This window comes from Anomaloglossus baeobatrachus, chromosome 4 (assembly GCF_048569485.1).
Source record: "Anomaloglossus baeobatrachus isolate aAnoBae1 chromosome 4, aAnoBae1.hap1, whole genome shotgun sequence".
In the NCBI taxonomy this organism is placed as follows: Eukaryota; Metazoa; Chordata; class Amphibia; order Anura; family Aromobatidae; genus Anomaloglossus; species Anomaloglossus baeobatrachus.
In genome coordinates, this window is record NC_134356.1 from 613537907 (window position 1) to 613560191 (window position 22285).

At 46.9% G+C, this 22285-nt stretch overlaps 1 protein-coding gene across 1 annotated transcript in view; it reads left to right on the forward strand.

Moving 5' to 3' along the window:
• Positions 1-3619: 3619 nt before the first annotated feature.
• The window catches only part of VAMP8 (vesicle associated membrane protein 8), a 51682-nt gene continuing 33016 nt past the window's right edge, over positions 3620-22285 (forward strand). Inside the window, exon 1 of the mRNA XM_075346231.1 lies at positions 3620-3726. Within this exon, the coding sequence (XP_075202346.1) occupies positions 3712-3726 (15 nt within the window). The 5' untranslated portion in view covers positions 3620-3711. The remainder of the gene's footprint in view (positions 3727-22285) is intronic.

The following is a 22285-nucleotide window of genomic DNA, read 5'->3' on the forward strand; positions in this document are numbered from 1 at the left end:
AGTCTTTTTAGATTGTGATGCCACCTGCGGTCCGCGGCCAGGGATGGGCTATACTGCTGCTCTCCGGGGCTGATGGTGAAGGTCGCAGCCGGGATGGTGTCGCTCCCCACAGGTGGAGCGGGGTTACTCCGGGGAGGATGATGATGATGGAGGACGGACGGGGGTGGTGGTAGTCCTTGGGCGCCGGTAAACAAGAGACAGAGACAAGGGCTGCAGTTCCAGGTCTTTTACTCACTGATAGTTCAAGCCCTGCCCCAGAGTGCGATGGGCTCTAGCCCATCCCGAATCCGTGGAAGGTCAGGTCCAGTGTGTGTCAGCCTATGGGCCCTTCCTCCTTTGATGTGCTAAGTATCAGATCCCTCATGGCGTGAAGCACTTGGGGATCCCAGTGTCAGTAAAGTGTCCCGTTCTGTATGCTGATAGCGCGGTTCTGATGTGGGGTCGATCGAAGACCTTAGCCCCGGATCCTATATGCTATTTGGCTCCAGACTCGGTGGGACAGGTCCGGTGACTTTTCTAGCCATTCCCGCGACCCTTGCAGACTTGGTAGACAACGTGAAGTATGCCTGCCCTAGGGTTCTGTACCCCGACAGCACCGGACCTGTGTAAGCTGCCGCCGGCTTCTCCCCAGTGACCGTGTTGAAAAATGCCTTGGCTGCTCGCGGCACGTCTGCTCTGCTCTGTGTCTGTAGCTGTTCTCTCTTGTTGTAGTTGTGTTGTGTGTTCCAAGCTGTTGCCCCCAACCGCTGCCACCGGCTGGATCACTACTCTCAATAGGTCAACCTGCTCTTCCCACTGTGTGTAATGAGCATTACTCCCACTGGTGGTTGCTTCTCCGTGACCCTGAGTCCCGGTTCCAGTGGATCGGGGAGCCCCTGGTGAGGTGGCGTCCTGTAAACTCAACCGCTGTAGTGACCCCCTACTATGACCCGACTCTGTCCTGGTCCCCATTGAGGAGGGCAACCCACTATAACTATGTGTGTGTGTTGGTGGAACCGGTACCGACCCTCCCTGGACCCGGGATAAGTACTACACCCTAATGGAGGTGCAGTACCCTGTGGCGCCTGAATCCTCAGGGGCGCCTCACCCACTGTGCTTGTTTTTTACAGTACTGTAAACTGACATGTGGTGTGGCTTCCTGAGTAGCAGCCTGCCAATTTATTGCTGTAGAGCTGCGAGTGTTCTCTGCAGGGAGAACAGAGAGAAAGACAGCAGATACCCAAACCTTGATCATGGACACAGGCAGTTGCGGTCTCCTGCGGAAAGCACTCACGGCTCTGCCGGAGAAGACATGCTGCATCCAGGACCTGGATCATGTGCATGGGCAACTGCAGTCTCCTGCGGAGAGCAATCGCGGCCCCAAAGGAGAGGACATGCTACAGCCAGGACACAGCATGTCTGGATCTGAGCACGTACCCTTAAAGGGGTGGTTCACCCATATTTTTATTGTCTAGTTCGATATTATATTGAGAAACAATATTTCTCTCAAATACCTTGTGTTGGCAACAGTGCTTGTGAGAGGCGCTATTGCAGACTATTCCCGCGCCAGTGACGTCACCATCAGGTGCCACACACGTCACATCCGTGCAGCCGGCTGCATTCTTCCAGACTCACTGAGCTGTGGGCGGTGTTTCACCGCTGTCACAGCCCATCTGCTCCCCCCCTCCCTCCTACCTCACAGCACAGGGCGTCTCCTGCTCCTCCCCTCCCTCCTCCCTCACAGCACAGTGCGTCACCTGCTCCCCCCCTCCCTCCTACCTCACAGCACAGTGCGTCACCTGCTCCCCCCCTCCCTCCTCCCTCACAGCACAGAATGTCGCGTCTCTTGCTTGCAGCGTTCTGCTGTGAGGGAGGAGGGAGGGGGGGAGCAGGTGACGCACTGTGCTGTGAGGGAGGAAGGAGGGGGGAGCAGATGGGCTGTGACAGCGGTGAAACACCGCCCACAGCTCAGTGAGTCTGGAAGAATGCAGCCGGCTGCGACGTGTGTGGCACTTGACGGGGACGTCACTGGAGCGGGAACAGCGGTCTGCAATAGCGCCTCTCACAGGCACTGTTGCCAACACAAGGTATTTGAGAGAAACATTGTTTTTCAATATAATATCGAACTAGACAATAAAAATATGGGTGAACCACCCTTTTAAGGGGGCTTTACACGCTGCGACATCGCTAACGATATATCGTCGGGGTCACGTCGTTAGTGACGCACATCCGGCGTTGTTACCGACATCGCAGCCTGTGACACCAAGGAGCGACAATCAACAATTGCAAAAACGTCAAAAATCGTTGATCGTTGACACGTCGCTCCTTTTCATAATATCGTTTGTGGTGCATGCCGCTGGTTGTTCGTCGTTCCTGCGACGTCACACATCTCTATGTGTGACGATGAACATCTCCTTTCCTGCGTCCACCGGCAATGAGGAAGGAAGCAGGTGGGCGGCATGTTCCGGTCGCTCATCTCCGCCCCTCCTCTGCTATTGGGCGGCCGCTTAGTGACGTCGCTATGACGCCGAACGCACCTCACCCTTGAAGGAAGGATTGTTCGGCGGTCACAGCGACGTCGCTGAAAAGGTATCTGCGTGTGACGCTGCCGATAATGTTCGCTACGGCAGCGATCACCAAATGTCGCACAAACGACGGGGGCGGGTGCTATCGCGCACGACATCACTAGCAATCGCTAGTGATGTTGCAGCGTGTAAAGCACCCTTTAGTGGCTGTTCAGGAAAACAGTGGAAAGATCTCTGCGGGCACAGGGATGATGCATGACCGCTACATGTAAACACAGCTGGCTGAAAACATTTTTTTTTTTTTATTGTTCAAAATTAGTAAAATGAAAGAAAATAAATAAAATATAAATTTGTACAAAAAACTAAAAAAAAATAACAAAATCTAGTAAATACATGTGAATTTTGATGCACTTGATTTTTCTTTTTGTTTTTTTTTTTTTACTTGTAAAACTTGCCATATATTTCACGCATTTTATTTAAACATTATTATTTTTTTTATGTAATTTCCTATAAAAAAAAAACCCCTGTGGGTAAACAAGAAAAAAATAATACCATACCTAGAGCATGCTGCATTTTGGAAAATGCGGTTGTAGACCCAAAAATCAAACAAAAGATTAAATAAATGTCAAAACAATAAAGAACATAGTTTGCAATAAAATACTAAAATAAAAATAAAACAACAACACAATAAAAAATAAACAAACATGAAACAATCTGCGTTTTTCACCCATGTAGTGCACTGGAAAAGCGCAGCAAAACGCAGTGATCAAAAACGCAGCAAAACGCAACCAAAAATGCACCAAAACGAGGTAAAACGCATTTTTGTGCGTTTTTTGAGGCCAAAAACGCAGTGCTTTTGAGAAGTTCAAAAACTCCATAGTGCGCACATAGCCTTATTGCGAATTTGTCTCTGCATGCAGCCTGGAAGGACGTATTTTTACCAATGAATTTTGGGTTTTGCTTAGCACTGAAATGTTTTACATTGAGTGACTGCATTCCTGTGATAACATGGACAGCTGGTGAGGAGGAACAGGAGCTCTACCTGAAGGAACAGGGAACTCCTCACACCACTCCCTCATATGGAGAAGGGTGGGGAGAAGACAAGTGCAGAACAGGAAGAGCTAGATTCAGAACTCACTCACAACAGGAAGAGACTGCAGCAAACTCAGACACAGTCAGGTGAAGCTAGAGGAACAGAAGACCAGACATGGACAGGAGGCCGGTGAGTGCTGGTCACAGCCTGGGGGACCAGGGGTCTGGGGGGGTGGTGGAATCACGGCAGAACCAGAAGGATTGAGTTACTTGGGAGTCAGCGGCGAGTTTATAGGATCTTCTGGGTGGTGGAATGTAGGAGGCTACCAAGGTGGGACTTGAGGACCTACTAAAGCTAGAGACCAGGACTGGGTGCCCTACAGATAGACCTGACACAAGTTCTCGAAACTCACTAATAGGATTACAGATTTCATAAAATTTAGTTTAAAGGGCATCATCAGGTCTAGGGGATGTTTATATTGATTTTTTTTTTTTTAATGTGGGTCCATATCAAACAACTCCAGGTGAACGTGTCTTAAGATGCAAGTTCTAGGATAGAAGGACGGGTTAGGGAAACTGGAGTAGTCACGTTCCAACGTACTGAGACTTTTAGTTCCTCTAAAAATTAAAAGCCAAGCCTTCTTCTTCTAAAATTACAATTCTTAGTATGCTGAAACTCTTAAAAAGTACAAAACGGGAGACTTGGGACTTCTCGTTGTGTTTGATCATGGCGCTGGTTTATATAGTAGACCAGGAGCTGTAATGGAGGATATCCGACAGCAGGAACTTTTGGACTTTGCCTGCTTACCCCAGGCATTGTGTATATTGCTAGGAGCACTGTTGTTAGACACACGGCTGCTGTACACCGCTCCTGTATATGGGATGACTTCCTGCTCGTCCCATCATATAACAATGACAGTCCAGATTCCTCCGCAGAAGCAATGAAAGACTTCTCTGTAGGACGTCGTATGTCACCACCATTATGTCTTGTCTTTGTCTCTATATATAAAAAGCCCCAAGTGTCTGGCAGTGATGGAGTTAACACGCCATTATGTGGCGGCTAAAACACTGTAGACTTTCCAGGACACAGATTAGGTGCGTGCGTGCAATGACGTCAGGTTATTTGATGGTGACACACAAGACAAGCAATGTCCCGCCACCCCTTCGTGGCCAGAAATGACACATTGGACCTTATACTTTGCATTTATAGAACTTCCTCGCCCTACCGCGTACTTGTGAAAAATTCCATTGAATCTATCCCTGGGAGAGTTGGATCCTATAGTCCGTAAAGGTGATATGCCCGGTTATACAGCCACGTGTATAAAGTTCTATACAACCTTCGAGCTATTCAGGAGTCCATGAGGGTCAAAGGGCCAGTCACATGGGAGCGAACAAAGGAGTGAAGAATGGGAAGGTGAATAGCTCCTGACATTTTCCACTCCGTTTTTGTGAGACATTTAAAAACAAGTTTATCAAGCTGACGGCTACGTAAAGCGCTCCTTTTTTATTTTATTTTTTCCGTGGCAAAAATGTGACTTTCCCATAGAAATGAATGGGAAGGGGTTTTGAAGTAGGATTTTGTATTGATTAAAAAAAAAAAAAAACTCCATATGCACATGCGTATATCCTCCCAAGCGTATGTGACGTGTCTTTTAGAGACTGACGTACCCGCATCTTTTTTTGCTGCAGAAGACGCTTCAGAAAAATACCGGCGGTGTTGTCCCTGAAGCATCTTTTCTGATTTCTTCTAGTATGTATTTTGCGGCAGCACCACCACTGGCATTTTTTTACCTAATTGCTCCCCCATCTGAGAGCAAACTAATGTAGAGACAGAGACCCTGATTCCAGCGATGTGTCACTTACTGATTTGTTTGCTGTCATTTTGATAAAATCAATGTTTTTCTCTGCTGCAGATCTAGCAGTTATAGGGCTCATGCACACGTCGCGTCGTGTCCCTGCAGAAATTTCTGCAGGAATTTGACAGCATATGTGCGCAGCAAATCGCTGCAGAAACACTGCATAATAAAAATCCGTTTTCATGTGCTCTGGATGCAGCCCCCACCATACACAGAGTGGGAGCTGCATCCAGAACGCACGGAATAATTGACATCTTGCTTTTCAGAACGCAGCGATTTGGAACAAAATTTTGGTATCCAAATCGCTGCGCGCTCAAACGCAACGTGCGGACGTCTCATGCACAATCTTCATAGATTGTGCAGGGGACGCATGCATTTACGCTGTGGTGCAATACGCAGCGTAAATGCATGAAATTCGGCAACGTGCGCATGAGCCCATACAGAGCTCGTGAATCTGCTGGACTACCTGGCAGCACAGCAAGTAGTCCTGTAATGGTAATCTACTGCTGATTAACCAGTGATTTTATCAAAACTACAATAAGCAGCCCAGTAAGTGACACATCGCTGGAATCAGGGTCTCTGTCTCTACATTATGCTGCTCTCAGATAAGGTGGCAAAAACCTGGTGACAGATTCCCTTTAATATACAGCACAGTGGCGTCTTCCAAGTGGAAGCCACCAGGACAATGGGGCGATACCTTTTTAGTCATTTCACGCATGAAGTGGTTAAAAAAGGAAAAAAAAAACTAAATATGGATGCCATCTGTGTGCTGTCTGTATGTTACTGTTTAATGGGAGGAGAATCTGAGAATTGTTTTTTCTTTTCCTTAGAAACAAATGCAGGGAGGATTCTAAAAATGGACCAAAACATGGTTTCAGTGGCCAAAACAAACCGTGGACTGTCTGAAATCGGGCTTTGCATACAAAGAAAACAATCAGTGTATATAATGCAAATTATGTGATATAGTATTTTTTTTTGTTTATGCTGTTTTTAAAATATGTTTTTACAAATGTTGGGTGACAAGTGATATGGCCTCCATCATCGCTAATAAATTGGTAGTCACCCAGCTTGCCCAGAGTTACATAATGGCAAATATGTGGTATTAGATGGGCGTTCATGTATCATTTATGGGTCGAGTATAGTGGGGCGATGGCACCAGTGGGAGCTGTGAATCTATATTTTGTTCCCCCTGTAGACAATCTGCCTCCAGATGTGTCTGGAAACTTGTTTTTCCCCTTGTGCAGGCTCCGTGGCATGATCAGATTTGCTGATGTATGGCTGACAATGCGTTTTTCTGCCTATGGAATTTGTATCCTGCAATATGAGGATAATACTATTTCGGGCCCTAATGGGATATTCCCATAAATGAGATGTGATTCCTGGACATATTCACAGGTTGTATCTATGTAGAACGCTCTCTATTCACTTCTATGGGATTTCAAAAATGGCCGCCACACTTGCTCGACTGTAAACAGTGCCATAGACATGTCCTGCTCTTGGATAGGTGGGGGGGGGCCCCATTTATCTCAAGTGTGGGGCCCAGTCTGGGGTTACATGGCAACTTATGGCCTTATAAAATGAGGTCACAATATTGTTCTGGTACATTGATGGTGAATGTGATGACGATATGGCCCATAAGGTGCCGCAGCATTGCTGCCATGAGATGTTGCCATTTAGCTCGGGCCTAGTTATTAAGTTTTGAACTTGCTCCTAGATTTTCAAAATAACGGCTCTGAATGTACCCCAATGGGTCATTCTCCTAAATTACACTAATGCGCATTATCGCCGAGGGATGCTGTCCTTGGCAACCAATCACCACACAGTTTTCATTTTTAATTGTGTGTTAGAAAAATGACAGCTGTGCTTTGGTTGCTATGGACAACCTAAGGGCAAGTTGTGTTTTATTTTTTTTTTATATATATATATATATATATATATATATATATATATATATATATAATATATATATATATATATAATATATATATATAATATAATATGGTTTTCGTATAATCACCCCACAGTAATAGTCTAGAAGTGGAACGAAATTGAAGCGTAAAGCTTAATATCCCCATTGTAATTATCCAGTTTGATGCAGTAATACTTGACTCCTACTCCCATTAATAGGATCCGGAGCACACTCCCTCGTACTCCAAATTGAGTTAAACATAAATGACCAAATAATTGGATCGCCGGGCATTACCAAATCATATTTATTTATTAAAGTACCCGGTTCCATACAGGGGTGTAACTATAGTTAGTGGGGGAAGAGGTTGCAATAGCACTTGGGCACCAGAGCCTAAGGCTGCTTTCACACATCCGGTTTTTGCAGAAAAAACGCAACCGTTTTTTTTTGCCGCCGGTTGCCTTTTTTTTTCGCATAGACTTTCATTAGTGCCGGATTGTGCCGCATGGCCTTGCGTTCGGTCCGTTTTTTGCCAGATGCTGCATATTTAGCCCATGCGGCGGCCGGGTGGAACGTTGCCTGGCACGGTTTTTTTTTTTTTTTTTTTTTTTGACCGGCAAAAAAACGCATCGCGCCGCATCCGACAGATGCAGCACTTTTTTACAATGCATGCCTATGGATGCCAGATGCGGCAAGAACCGCATCCGGCCGCCGCGTGCGGTGTTTTGCTCTGCGCATCCTCAGTAGCGTGCCGCAACCGGCAAAAAACCGGACGGGCCGCATGTAAAAACTTATGCAAAGGATGCGTTTTTTTCGCCGCATCCGTTGCATAGGTTTTAGAGCCGGATTTAGCTGCACTGCTAAAACCGGATGGGTGAAAGCGGCCTAAGAGAGTTGAGGGTCCTACAAAGTCCCTTTGGCTCTTAAAAGGCCAATAGTAATAAAGATGGTTGAGGGCACTGTTGGAAAAATTTCATCTGGGCCAATGAGCTTTACATTGTCACTGCCTAATTCTCTACTGCACCTAGTAGACATTCAGCTGGAGAGTCAACCCATTCACAGTAACCTTGTCCTCTTCACGTATACCCCTTGTGGCCATTTCATTTCTATAAGTTGATTGGTACCAGTAATTACTAGTGATGAGCCAGCACTACAATGCTCGGGTACTTGTAACGAGCAGTTGGTTGCTTGGATGGGCATGACTCAAGTACCCAAGTTTAAAGGGAACCAGCCATCAGGATTTTCATATATAAAGTTAAGCCAGTGCTATACTGATCCTAGGATGCTGACTGTAAGCATAGCTTTTGTTCTGAGATTGGATGTTTTATTTCAGAAATATGTGCAAGTAAAGTTCCATCAATGCACTGCTATTTGATTGACAGGTGCAACAGGAAGTTAATATGTGGATCGGTTCTTGCTATCTATTCCCGCCCCTGTCTGTCTGCCTGCACCAGAATTAACGTCTATGGGGAGGAAGGCCAGGCAGGCAGACGATGGGAATAGATAGCAAGACCCGACCAACATTAACTTCCTGTTGCACCTGTCAATCAAATAGTGCACTACTGGAACTTTACTTGCACATATTTCTGAAATAAAACATCCAATCTCTGAACAAAAGCTATGCTTATATTCAGCATCCTAGTGCCAGTATAGCACTGGCTTTACTTTTTATATATGAAAATTCTGTTGGTTCCCTTTAATGGAAGTCAGTGAAGGACGTGAGCATAGAATTGAGCGAGTACCTAACTATTCGTTCTCTCTATGCTCATAACAAGTACTGTCTAAGGCTAAGTTCACATTTCCGTTGATTTGTATCAGTCACATGCGTCGCTTGACGCATGTGACTGATGTGCTGTTCAACGCTGTACAACGGATGACAAAGAACAGAATTCTTTGTCGGATTCCGTTGTGTGCGGGGGGCGGAGTTCTGGGGCAGAGCCGAGCGGGGGGCGGGGCCAGGCGCTGAGGATGTCAGTGGAAGTGCTGTGGTCTGCATGGCTGGGGACAGGTGAGTGTATGTGTGAGTGAGTGTGTGTATGTATGTATGTATGTATGTATGTATGTGTGTGCACATGCAAAGTGCGGGAGGGGGCGGAGCCGAGCGGGGGGCGGGGCCAGGCGCTGATGATGTCAGTGGAAGTGCTGCGGTCTGCATGGCTGGGGACAGGTGAGTGTATGTGTGAGTGAGTGTGTGTATGTGCATGTATGTATGTGTGTGTGTGTGCACATGCAGAGTGCGGGAGGGGGCGGAGCCGAGCAGGGGGCGGGGCCAGACGAGGGTGTCAGTGCTTGTCTGCATGGCTGGGGACAGGTGTGTGTGTGTGTGTGTGTGTGTACATACATGTGCGGAGTGCGGGAGGGGGCGGGGCCGAGCGGGGAAGTGTCGGCCTCCCTGCACACGTAACCAGCCTAAATATCGGGTAACAGCAAAGCACCCGATGTTTACCTTGGTTACCCGATATTTACCTTGGTTACGGGCCTACACCGCTTAGCGCTGGCTCCTTGCACCGTAACCAGGGTAAATATCGGGTAACCAACCAAAGCTGGTGACGTGTGCAGGGAGCCAGAGAGCATGCGCAGCGAAATCCGACGGATCTCGCTGCTCAAAAAACGTTACATGCTGCGTTCCCCCCGCCCGGCGGTCAGTCGTTCCACGACTGATCAGTCGGGCGGAGGGTGCAACGCAGCATCATCAGTCACAATCCGCTGCTCATACAAGTCTATGGGAGCAGCGGAATCCGCTAAACGGATTCCGCTGTTTACAAGAGCAGCGGATTGTGACTGATAGATTTTAGCGGAAATGTGAACTTAGCCTAATACTCGCGTATTTGTTCCGAATAGCATATGCAATGCAAGTCAATGGGGAATACTGGCAATGTAAGGCTAGTTTCACACATCCGGCTTTTAGCCGGTTTGCCGGATTCGGCGCACTCCAGTACAGTGTGAACAGTACAATGGCAGCACGGCAACGTCCGGGTCACATGCTCTGGTCACATGACAGCATGCAATCGTAGCTTTTTGCGCTGCCATTGTACTGTATACACTGTACTGGAGTGCGCCAAATCCGACAAACCGGTGAAAAGCCGGATGTGTGAAACTAGCCTAATGAGTAACCCGAATTCCGCACTATTCGCTACTCGCATGAATAGTACGGCATTTGGGTTACTTGTTACTTTGCGAGTTTTTCCCCAATTGACTTGCATTGGACACGCTATTCAGAATGAATACGAGAGTATTAGATATTACTCATTGAGTATAACGAGTACGAATAATTAGGTACTCGCTCAATTCTACGTGAGCATTTTTCTGGAAGAGATCTTGGAAAAATGCTTGCATCTCCCATTGATGCCCATTCTACTCGGGTATTCAAGTCGTGCCCTTCCGAGCATCCAACTGCTTGTTAAAAGTACTCGGCACCCGAGGAAGGTGTCATCAGTAGTAATTCCCGAAAACCTCCACTCTGAGGCAGGTTCTTCCACCTATGATTTATATCCAATATTTTAGCCCTATGTTGTCAGCCAGTACCTTCATGGTTCAGCTGCTCACTGTGGAGTGGAACTACACAGCTTGGTGAACTTCATAGTGGTCTTTCAATTAATAGGAGAGGATCTGCAGTACCCGCTGCAGCTACAATACAGTTGTATAGTTCTGCTCTGCAACTGATAATTTCTGTCCGCCACCGAGAATAGCTGATCCTTTGGGTAGATCATAACTATCCGATCGGTGGGGTTCGCAACACCCGACACCCTCACCAATCTAATATTGGTGACTTATGCTATCAATAAAAAGTTCTGGACAACCCCTTTTTTAAGAATGGCAATGGTTCCATAAAAATCAGATGCTATATGGTTGATTCATATAGAATCTGATGTTGTATTTTTGGCCACTCATAAATCTTGAATAGGCGAGTCTTATCTAAAGAGACTAGTGCAGGCTGTGATTTTAATTTTTTTTTTTTTTTTTTAATATGACTTAAATACAGGTGCTCATAATATGGGTGAAAATCTCCGCCCAACCATGAGCCTAATGACCTGAACTAACTATGGACCTGTAATGCTGTTAGTTCGGGCTATTATACAAACTGATAGGCCCAGATTTGTGCCCATTAATATGGTCAAGGGAAACCGGCCTAAGAGGCTTCTGTATTTTTTGGCTGTAGGGAATTTGGGCATGAAATGTGTCTGTATGGCCCAAATGTAGGAGAATTGAAGACCGATCAGACCACAGCCACCTTTTATCGGGGATCGCTTGTCTTCCATTTTTCTTTCAGCATGTGATGTGGAGGCAGCGCTGAGAACAATAGAATAATCCCGATTCAGTCTTCCAAGACACAGAAATGTCGGTGTGTTTGCCTAGCGTCATCTCTTATCTGCTTCCTTTCTTTGGTGTAATGTTCTCTGTGCTCTATAATAAGCAAAGTAGTTATTACCGAAGAACCTGTTTGTTGAATGAGTAAGAGGCAATGGTGTGGCCAAGACGTCTACGTCACACAAGTCATAAATCAGGTGCCCTCGACTTATAGAAACCTATGGGACTGTTACCAAAGATATAAAAACCTAACAGGCACGTGTTAAAATTTATAAAGAGAATCTGTAAGAAAGTTTCCTATTGTCAATTTTTTTTTTTTCTTTTCCTATTCACTTTAATGGGGAAAAAACTACATCAGACACCAGTAACACAGCATTTCTTAAAGGGATATTCCCAAGATAATGATAACGTCTTAACGGATTGCTGGTGTCCCTGTGGATTATGCAAAATTCTGTTTTGAATATATAATTTCTGCCCCTCCGTAGAAATATATCGTGTATCCGGCATTGTTGTGTATGTACTTCAATAGGCTTTGAAGTCTGTGACCAAGCCACAAAGTAGTCGTCATGTATAGTAATCCTCACATCCGGTATTTGTGACAGTTTTATATTATCATTCCTTTGTGTTATGCTTGTGCCAAGAGTACATGAAAAAAACAAATTTGTATTTATCTTAGGACCAAGGATGTCTCTGGATTTTCTGCTACAGTACGAAACCTATAAAATTCCACACCGGGACAGGGGCTGGGCGGGTTATTCGCAAGATAGTAAGTGATCTATATCACTTGGACACCGGAGATGAGGAGAACGAGTCACTGGATTTCCGTCCTCCCCTCTCGTCCTTTGGCTTTGCAGATCCCCCATCTATAATCCAGTGGTGGAGCGCATTCTCGGCCTTCTCTCCATTCATTGTTTATATGGAGTGCTGTGCTTGGCTTTCTCCGACAGGCCTGTATAGAGATGAATAAAACGGTACTCACTTCTGTTTTGTTCGTGGGGCCCTGCAGAGCTTGGTTCTCAAAATCCAGAGCCCTGTTCATAAGAGAGATGAGGGTCCAAGCACTCGGACCACTAGCGATCAGTAAGCAATTCCCTATCCTATGACTAGGGCACAAATGGCAAACTCTGACCTGTTGGCCAAATCTGGCCTGCAGGCCATTTTTACTTGACCCACGAAGGTATTCTGTCTGGAGGCCCGTGTGGGGGGGGGTGTCCCTCGGTTCTGTCTGGAGGCCTGTGTGGGGGGGGCTCTCGGTTCTGTCTGGAGGCCCGTGTGGGGGGGGTGTCCCTCGGTTCTGTCTGGAGGCCCGTGTGGGGGGGGGCCCTCGGTTTTGTCTGGAGGCCCGTGTGGGGGGGCCCTCGGTTTAGTCTGGAGGCCCGTGTGGGGGGGCCCTCGGTTTAGTCTGGAGGCCCGTGTGTGGGGCCCTCGGTTTTGTCTGGAGGCCCGTGTGGGGGGGGGGCCCTCGGTTCTGTCTGGAGGCCCGTGTGGGGGGGGCCCTCGGTTCTGTCTGGAGGCCCGTGTGGGGGGGGGAGCCTTCGGTTCTGTCTGGAGGCCCGTGTGGGGGGGGAGCCTTCGGTTCTGTCTGGAGGCCCGTGTGGGGGGGGAGCCCTCGGTTCTGTCTGGAGGCCCGTGTGGGGGGGAGCCCTCGGTTCTGTCTGGAGGCCCGTGTGGGGGGGGAGCCCTCGGTTCTGTCTGGAGGCCCGTGTGGGGGGGGAGCCCTCGGTTCTGTCTGGCGGCCCGTGTGGGGGGGGAGCCCTCTGTTCTGTCTGGAGGCTCGTGGGGGGGCTCCGTTTTGTCTGCAGGCCCTGCTACTTTGTCCAATTTTTAAGTTTGACCCTCTGTATTTGAGTTTGACATCCCTTGACTAGGAGATAACTTACTATCTTGGGATTAACCCTTTAATAATACTGTATACAATTCCCGTCCTTGTGTGGGATTTTATATGTTGTATAATATATCAGAAAATGCCACAGACGTTCTTGGCATAAGGGCAGCTACATATTCCAGCTTTTTCCATGTATTTTTAGTCTGAGCAAAAATCAAAGGAAAGATGGCACAAAACTGGCAGAAATATAAGATGAGCTCTATAAATGACAAATACTTAAAGGGCTGATTACTGATTCTGGATTGCAGTGAATGCTGGATATACCATAAATCTCTTGTGAACAGGAGTGTAGTGTATGATGTGCACATAATGTTATATCCTAATATAACTGAGCAGCAGTAGGGGAAAGCAATTGCCCCACAAGGTGTTAAATAAGATGGCACCCATTTTCTTTCCTAATTTCAGCGTTTGCAGGAAGTTGCACCCATCTGATTATTTACTGCAGTTGCTTAAACAGTTGTGCGCAGTCTTGTATAATGAAGAGTTCTGCAACTTTCTAATCTACATCCCTTCTTGCTGTTATATACCGTACGTCTGGAGAATTTCTTGCTAAAAGCCGACTGCAGACCTCAAACCTGGGGTCAGTTTATCATAAGTGCCAATAGCATCTAGTCCAGGACAAGAAGGATCTGTGATGGCGTTTAACGAACTGGGGATTACCCAAACCAGTACACGGTAATAGGCCATCATCTTTACGAGCAATAGCTGGTTAGGACACCTTTTCAGCCTTGGAATGGGCAAGAACATATAATCATTGGAATTTTTACAAAACCTGTGACGCCTCCACCCCTCCCCCCACTAAGTAGAAGAAACCAAGAATAACTGTGTCTTACTTACCCCTCCCAGGTCCAGTTCTCACACAAGGGAGTCGATGTCTCCAGGCCTTCACAACATGCAGCCTGCAGTAACCTGGACTCCCGCCATGTTAAGGACCTTTGGTGATTTCATGGTGAAAGGACCATGATGTCACCAATGGTCTTTCTGCAGTCTTAGCCTTGGAAACTGCAGTAATCATACAGAAATTGTATTATCACTGCAGTTTGTGCTTGCAAAGCTGGGGACCTCTAAGAGGGTGGAGGTTCTGGGCAGTCCCCAGTTTACCAACCCCTAATGCCAGACCTTTACTTGCATATAGGTGATGGGATTCACTCCTGATCTGATATTGGCCGGTGTAAGGCTAGTTTCACACTTGCGTTCAGCGCATTCCGTCACTATGGAGAATAGCGCAGTCCGTTAACGCACTGCGCTATTCTCCATAGACTTGTATTGACGACGCACTGTAACGCAAGTGTCTGCGTTGCATCCGCTGCATGACGCAGCGTCTTTGTTTTGACGCTGCGTCTAGCGGATTGAACGCAGCATGTAACGTTTTTCTGCGCTTGGCGGAGTGTCAAAAAAACGCAATCTGCAGGAATCCGTTAGGCGTCCGTTTGTTTTTATAATGGACGCCCATGGTGGCGGATTCCGTTAGAATGCGTCATTTGACGGATTCCGTTAACGCAGCTGTCTTTACACAACTGCGCATGCTCAGATGTGTAAAGTCAAGGAAAAAAAAAAACTACAACGGATTCCGTTATTTTGTACGATCTGTAGCATGCGTTGCCACTATATGCAACGCATCCGTTGCCTGCGACACACAACGCAATTCTACGGATCCCGTCCAACGCAAGTGCGAAACTAGCCTTAATGAGCCATCAGACTCTAAATATTAGGCCAGAGTCACACGCGAGGCACCCACAAGTGTGACTCTGGCCTAAGTGGAACTTCAGCTGAGGATTTTCTCTGCGGCTTTCACCTTTTGCAATGCATGCAAGTACATAGTCATCCTCAGCCATAAAATGCTTCACATATACAGCATGTGACTCGGAGAACATATAAACATTCGTTACCACCCATAGACACTTCCGTCCTGCCATGCCAACCCTTGCCCTCTCATGTGTCATCTGGAGTGTGACACTGCCTGATAAAGTTGATAAATGTTTAACTGTCTTGAGGGCTAGTAGGAGGGTTATCTAGATGGCCGCAGATTATAGAGTATCGATGGCTTAGTTATCAATGATCCCGGCTGACCTATTATGCAACGTTTGAACACAACAGAACGATCATGGCATAATGGAAAATATTGTCCTGCGGGGGTCTGTAAATGGCTGTGATGTAAGAAAGTGCCTATGTTTTTTGCCGGTGACAAGCCCGTAATTATTTTACTTTTATACGCTGCGGAAAATGCGCGGATTTTGCCGGCGGATTTCTCGCGGAAAAGCCGCGGATTTTCCGAAACTCTGCAGCAGCGGCACTTCCCAGCCATTTCTATGGCATTTTGGAAATGCTGTGTCCATGCTGAGGATTTGCCGCGGATTTTGATCCGGAAAAATCTGCAGCATGTCAATTATTGTTGCGGATTTTGGCTTTAGAATTGGGAGAAAAAAAAAAATCCGCGGCAAAAAAAGGTGCGGATTTGCCGCGAAAGTCGCGGATTTTCATGCAGAAAAATCCGCAGCAACATTCTACCGTGGACACATAGCCTTAGCAGTCAAAATCCAAGAGTCTTGTTACCTATCAAGTAAACATACTTTATCATACGAAACATCATACTGTACGTATTCAATATACTTAAGCAAAGCTTAATTTTTATTATTATAGCGCCATTTATTCTATGGTGCTTCACATGTGAAAAGGGGCATACATAGACATGAACAATACGAGGCACAGACTGGTACAGGAGGAGAGAGGATCCTGCCCGCGAGGGCTCAGCCTAAAGGAGATGGGTGAGAATACAGGAGGTGAGGGTTGAGTTGGGTCTTGTGGTCGTACAGTAGACTGAGGGTTACTGTAGGTTTTAGACTTGTCTGAATAGGTGGGTCTTCAGGTTTCATTTTGAAGGTTTGCACGGTAGGTGAGTATTATATGTTGTGGCGGAGAGTTCAGAGTATGGGGGAGGCACGGGAGGAATCTTGTATACGAATGTGGGAAGAGGAGAGGAAGAAAGGAGATCTTGTGACGATCGGAGGTTGCGTGCAGGTAATTATCGAGAGACTAGGCCACATATATATGGAGGGGACAGGTTGTGGATGGCTTTGTAGGTCATGGTTAGTGTTTTGAAACTGAGTCTTTGGGCAATGGGGAGCCAGTGAAGGGATTGACAGAGGAGAGGCCAGGAAATAGCGGTGGGACAGGTGGAGGAGTCTGGCAGCAGAGTGTAGGATAGATTGTAGGGGTGCAAAAGTGTTAAGAGGACCGAGTATGAGGTTGCAGTAGTCGAGGCAGGAAATGAGGGCATGCACTATTGTTTTTGTACATTTTTGGTCAAGGAATGTATGGATGTGGGAAATATTTTCGAGTCAGCAGAAGGTGGAAAGGGCTGGACACATGGCTTGAAGGAGAGAGCAGAATCGAGGGTTACCCCCAGGCAGTGGGCACGTCGGACTGGGGAGAGTGAGCAGCCATTGACTTTGATGGATAAGTCAGAGTTTTATAGTGAGATATGGGGGGGGAAATTATGAACTCTGTTTTGTCCATGTTCAGTTTTACCAATCAAACAGAAGAGAAGGATGAAATGGCAGACACATTGTGAGATTTTGGTTAGTAAGGATATATGTCTGATATTGGTCTGAGAATTGGATCAAAATCAGCAATCCAAGTCTATGGGTTTGTGACAAATAGGCATCTTGATTTGTACAGATTGTGAGATAGGAAAAAATAATTCTCCAACGTATGAGAAACTGATTTGTCTTGGATGAAACTCTGGGGAAAAAAATCTGTTCATTTTTCTTGTACATTAAGAAAATGGACGCCTGAATGAGGCCTAAAGCAGTTTGAGTGAAGTCTGCCAAAAACTGCAACAGGTTTTGGCACACTGATTGAGACCATTGAATGGGGATAACCCCTGTACAGTTCCACGGCAGTTTTACGGAAACCGGTCATGCTATTAATCGGCAGATACACAGTCAATCTGCAGTGTAATAGCATTACAAAGCTGTCCATTTGTCTTCCTGAAAGCACAGCTACCGGAAGGGAAATTAAATTTGTTCCTCCTGACGGTTTTTAGCTTTCAGTCATGGCTGCCGCAGATTGTCACCATTCAGTACATAGCGAATGGTGGCTGTAAGCACTCCAGAGGTACTGACTGACAGCCAGCTCTGCAGTGTCATCAGAAGGCTGGGGCTGCACTCACTTCCCCACAGCATTTATCACCCTTCTTGGAAGAGGACGTTTTCCGGAGGCAGCGCTGGGGTCACTTACCAAATGTCTGTAATCCATGGCAATGATCGCTGTGGAAAATGTGACTGAGGCTCAGGCACCCTGCCGCCACAGCTTCTTACTGTGCAAAGAGATGTCATCAGGGGACTGTGATGGAAGGAGGGTGAGTGAACATCAGTGCTGCAGCCACCATACTGCCATGCCAATCATTTTCTATGCAGCTGCTGGAAAAAAAACTAAATACACTCAGCAAACCCATAAGGAATTAATATAGTAGGGGGTTGAGCATGCGCACTGCTGCTCCATTCTAACGAGCATAAACGTTCCCAGTTTTGCAGGTCCCGGTGGCTGGGTTAGTGGAGGGGTCCCGGTGGCTGGGTTAGTGGAGGGGTCCCGGTGGCTGGGTTAGTGGAGGGGTCCCGGTGGCTGGGTTAGTGGAGGGGTCCCGGTGGCTGGGTTAGTGGAGGGGTCCCGGTGGCTGGGTTAGTGGAGGGGTCCCGGTGGCTGGGTTAGTGGAGGGGTCCCGGTGGCTGGGTTAGTGGAGGGGTCCCGGTGGCTGGGTTAGTGGAGGGTCCCCGGTGGTTGGATCTTCACTGATTCCATACCATGATAAAATGTTTTTATCTGAGAGCAGATTTAAGGAAAGTATCTACCCTGAAGTATTTGATTCTGCACATGCTCATAATGCGGATAAAGCCGAGAACAGTACTTTGTTTTATTCCACAATGCCATGCTCCTGCCATGCTGGTTTGGCATCCTAGACTAGTCTCTGGTATTTTCTAACTTCTTTTACTTCCTACAATAGGCTGTTCTCCCTTGGACAGGTTTTTAAAGGGACCCTGTCACCAGGTTTTTCCCTTGCGAGCTGTGGCCACCACCAGTCAGCTCTTATACAGTATTCTGGAATGCTATATATAAAAGCCCAGACCGATCTGTAGAATGTGAAAAAACACGTTTATAATCACCTAAGGTGCAGTCTAGTCCGATGGGTGTCGTTGCTCTCGGTCCGGCTCCTCCTTCATCTTGTGCGATCGCCGTCCTTCTGCCCAGTCCTGTGTGCATAACGCGTTCTATGTCATTCAGAGAGGCCTCTGCGCTCCAGCTGAGGCGGTCATTACAGTACTTTGCACTTGCCCTCAGCGGTTCAGATCAAAGTATTGTAGTGCACATGCGCGGGCAGTCATTACAGTGCTTTGCTGTAGGGCAGATGAAAGTGCACAGGCGCAGGAGCGCAGTGGAGACCTCTGTGTGAATGACACAGGACACATCATCCACACGGGGCTGGGCAGAAGGATGGCGATTGCAAGAAAAGAGGAGGTGCTGGATTGAGAGCAGCGATGCCCATCGGACCGGACTGCCCCCTAGGTAAGTACTGTAAAGGTGTGGTGTGTTTTTGTTTTTTTTTTTGGTTTTTTTTTTTCGGGTTTGTTTTTACGTTCTACAGAGCGGTCTGGGCTCTTATATACAGTATTCTGGAATGCTGTATATAAGGGCTCAGTGGTGACCGCAGCTCATAAGGGAAAGACATGGTGACGGGTTCCCTTTAAGTCCATACCTCACATGCTGGTGGTATAGTTGCCCCAAACCAAGTGCCAATTTTACCTTTTTAAATGTTGGCTATTTTTGAGCCACTTTCCCCCTTTGCTTCTTGCTCTCGCCATTCACTGAGTAGTAGCTAAAAATCCATCTTGCTCAAGGCAAGACAGACAAGGAATCATATTACTAGTCTTATTGAAGACTATTGAGATGAGTGAGAGAGTGAGTCTGAGACATGGATGATGCTGCTTTCTGGTAAGTTGTGGTGAATACCCCCACCACCACACCACAGTGCTGGATTCACAGCCACACAGCTCAGTACTATTCTATAATGTTCTTCATACAGCTTTTTGTTTATGTATGTATGTATGTATGTATGTATGTATGTATGTATGTGCTACGTAGACACGGGTGAGCAAGAATATCTCATGTCTGTGTATGGGAGTATTCCTATCAGGTAGTGGTCATCCTCCATTTCATTGTTGCACTCCTGAAGGTTGACCGTTTCGTTGTGTGGCACTGGTCCGAGTGTGCCTTCTCCCGGGCAGATTTAGCATTGCCTCTGCACCATGGGACAGGGCACAAGGGCACAGAAAATGGGCAGATCATTAGAGCACCATGAGCAATCTGTGAGGTATGGAGCTGACAGGCGACCTGTGCTCCTTACGTAGGTAACCGCCCACTCTGAGACTGCCGGGTGGCCGGTACCCTAGGCAATGCAAAGTAATCTATATAATTAAGTATCCCTCGTCAATTTGGCGCAGATTAAAAATCCTTTAGGCTCTGAAGAATAAAGCTGCCTGTTTTTACAACCACGTTGCAGTTTCACTTATCTATGAACTTGCAACAACCCCTTAAAGACTATATCCACCCACAAGGTAAAATGCCACAGTTTTGGGTGTAGATGGTTTTACATCATAAATGAGCCAAAAAATACAATTTTCGTGCTCCCATTTGTACCAGCGACACACAGCTGCCTACAAGTATGAGGACTAGCGCAGCAAAGGGTGGAGACGGGGCCCGTGGCGGATTCCACCATTTCATTGTCAGATTTGCCTGGGGGGGGGGGGGAAATCTGATTGGTTGCTACAGGCAAAGGCTGTGCCTATTTTTGGCCTCTGTCAAATACTAGTTTCAGTTTGATTTTTGGCAACAATGGGGGACATGACCATAAAATCAAGAGCATGTGGATAAATCTAAATCGTACAAAGGCCACTGGTGTCTAAATCATATATGCCAATTCAACGCCAAAGTAAAAAATGATCAAGCATGTTAAGTGGAATTCATCCATACATGTAAGGCACACCACCGCTTGCTTTAATAAACCCCACACTATTAAAAACTTATATTTTAAAGTCCTTTTGGATATAATTGCTCGCTCATACCAGAGTATAATCGGTCTGCGTGCAAACAAAAGAATACAGCAGCACACTGTGTGCCATAGAAAGCATATGGACCCATTTTTGCTAATGTGTCTGCGCCCATGGCTGATTCACTCCCACCTCCCATGTGGATCGATGGTCTGCATGGGCAAAATCGCACTGTGGATGAGCACACAAAGCCAGTAGTCAAAGCCGGCGTCAGCACCCAGCACACCCGGGCAAGTGCCGGGTCCCTGGACAGATGGGGGGACCCACTCGCTCTTGGAAGGGGGGGTGATGTATTCTGTGGCCCCCACAGGCCAATTTCTGGGGACCACAGTGGTCTCTTTCCTGGCTGTCGGCCCTTTAAGGCCCAGTGCCCATGGTGTGTAGTTTTGACGCGTATTTTCAGAAATCTGCAGCAAAATCTGCAGGTCCATTGTGAAGCCAGCAAAGTCTATGAGAATTCAGAAGTGCTGTGCCAAAGTTTATTTTTCCCTTGTGTATTTGGTGCAGAAAAAAAGAAATCTGCACCAAATATTGAAGGGAAAAATACTCAACGTGGGGCACAGCACTTCTGAATTCTCATAGACTTTGCTGGCTTCACAATGGACATGCAGATTTCTGAAAATCTGCGTCAAAATCCGCGTCAAAATACGCAGTGTGGGCACAAGGCCTAAACCCGCACTTGCATGCAGCGATCACTGCTGAGCACTGCATGCAGGTGTATTGACATTCATCTGTGGGCGGAGCTGGTGTGCAATGCACTCCCGTCCTATAGATTCCAGCGTCCTGCCGAGCTGTATGGGCCCCACCAGACCTGTATGAAGCTGCTGCCGGCTTCCCCATATTAAAAATATCTGTGTGTATAGGATGTGTATCTATGTATGTCAGTGTATATGGCTGTGTGTATATTTGTCTGGTTAGATTTATTTTTGTGAATTTGTTTTCAAATAAGTACGTATTCCTGTGTGTGCATGGGGACCACTTCGCCCGGGACCCACAAAAACCTTGAGCCGGCCCTTCAAAATGTCCGCACTTTCTGGTAGTGACTGGCACAATTTACAATTCATCTGTCTGAACCCGGCCTAAGGAAATTCTATTGTTTCTTGCAGTTTTAGACCCTGTAATTGTAAGTTACTTGCAGTTCTTGCCAATGGGCCGGGAAGTATAATCCCATCGCAGTGACGTGAGATACGGGCTTAGCTTTCAGAGCAAATTCCAGCCTGGTGCAAATAACAGAGATCATCTTCTGAGCAAACAGAGATTTTGGCAAATTGAAATAAATGTAATACTATACAATAATCCAATTGTTAAAAATTCTGGGGCTAGAAAAAGGGTTCTAACCTGTGGTGAGCGGGCACTACCATGCTCAGGTGCACTGGTACTCGTAACTAGTGATGAGCGGGCACTACCATGCTCAGGTGCACTGGTACTCGTAACTAGTGATGAGCGGGCACTACCATGCTCTGGTGCATTGGTACTCGTAACTAGTGATGAGCGGGCACTACCATGCTCTGGTGCATTGGTACTCGTAACTAGTGATGAGCGGGCACTACCATGCTCAGGTGCACTGGTACTCGTAACTAGTGGTGAGCGGGCACTACCATGCTCAGGTGCACTGGTACTCGTAACTAGTGATGAGCGGGCACTACCATGCTCTGGTGCATTGGTACTCGTAACTAGTGGTGAGCGGGCAC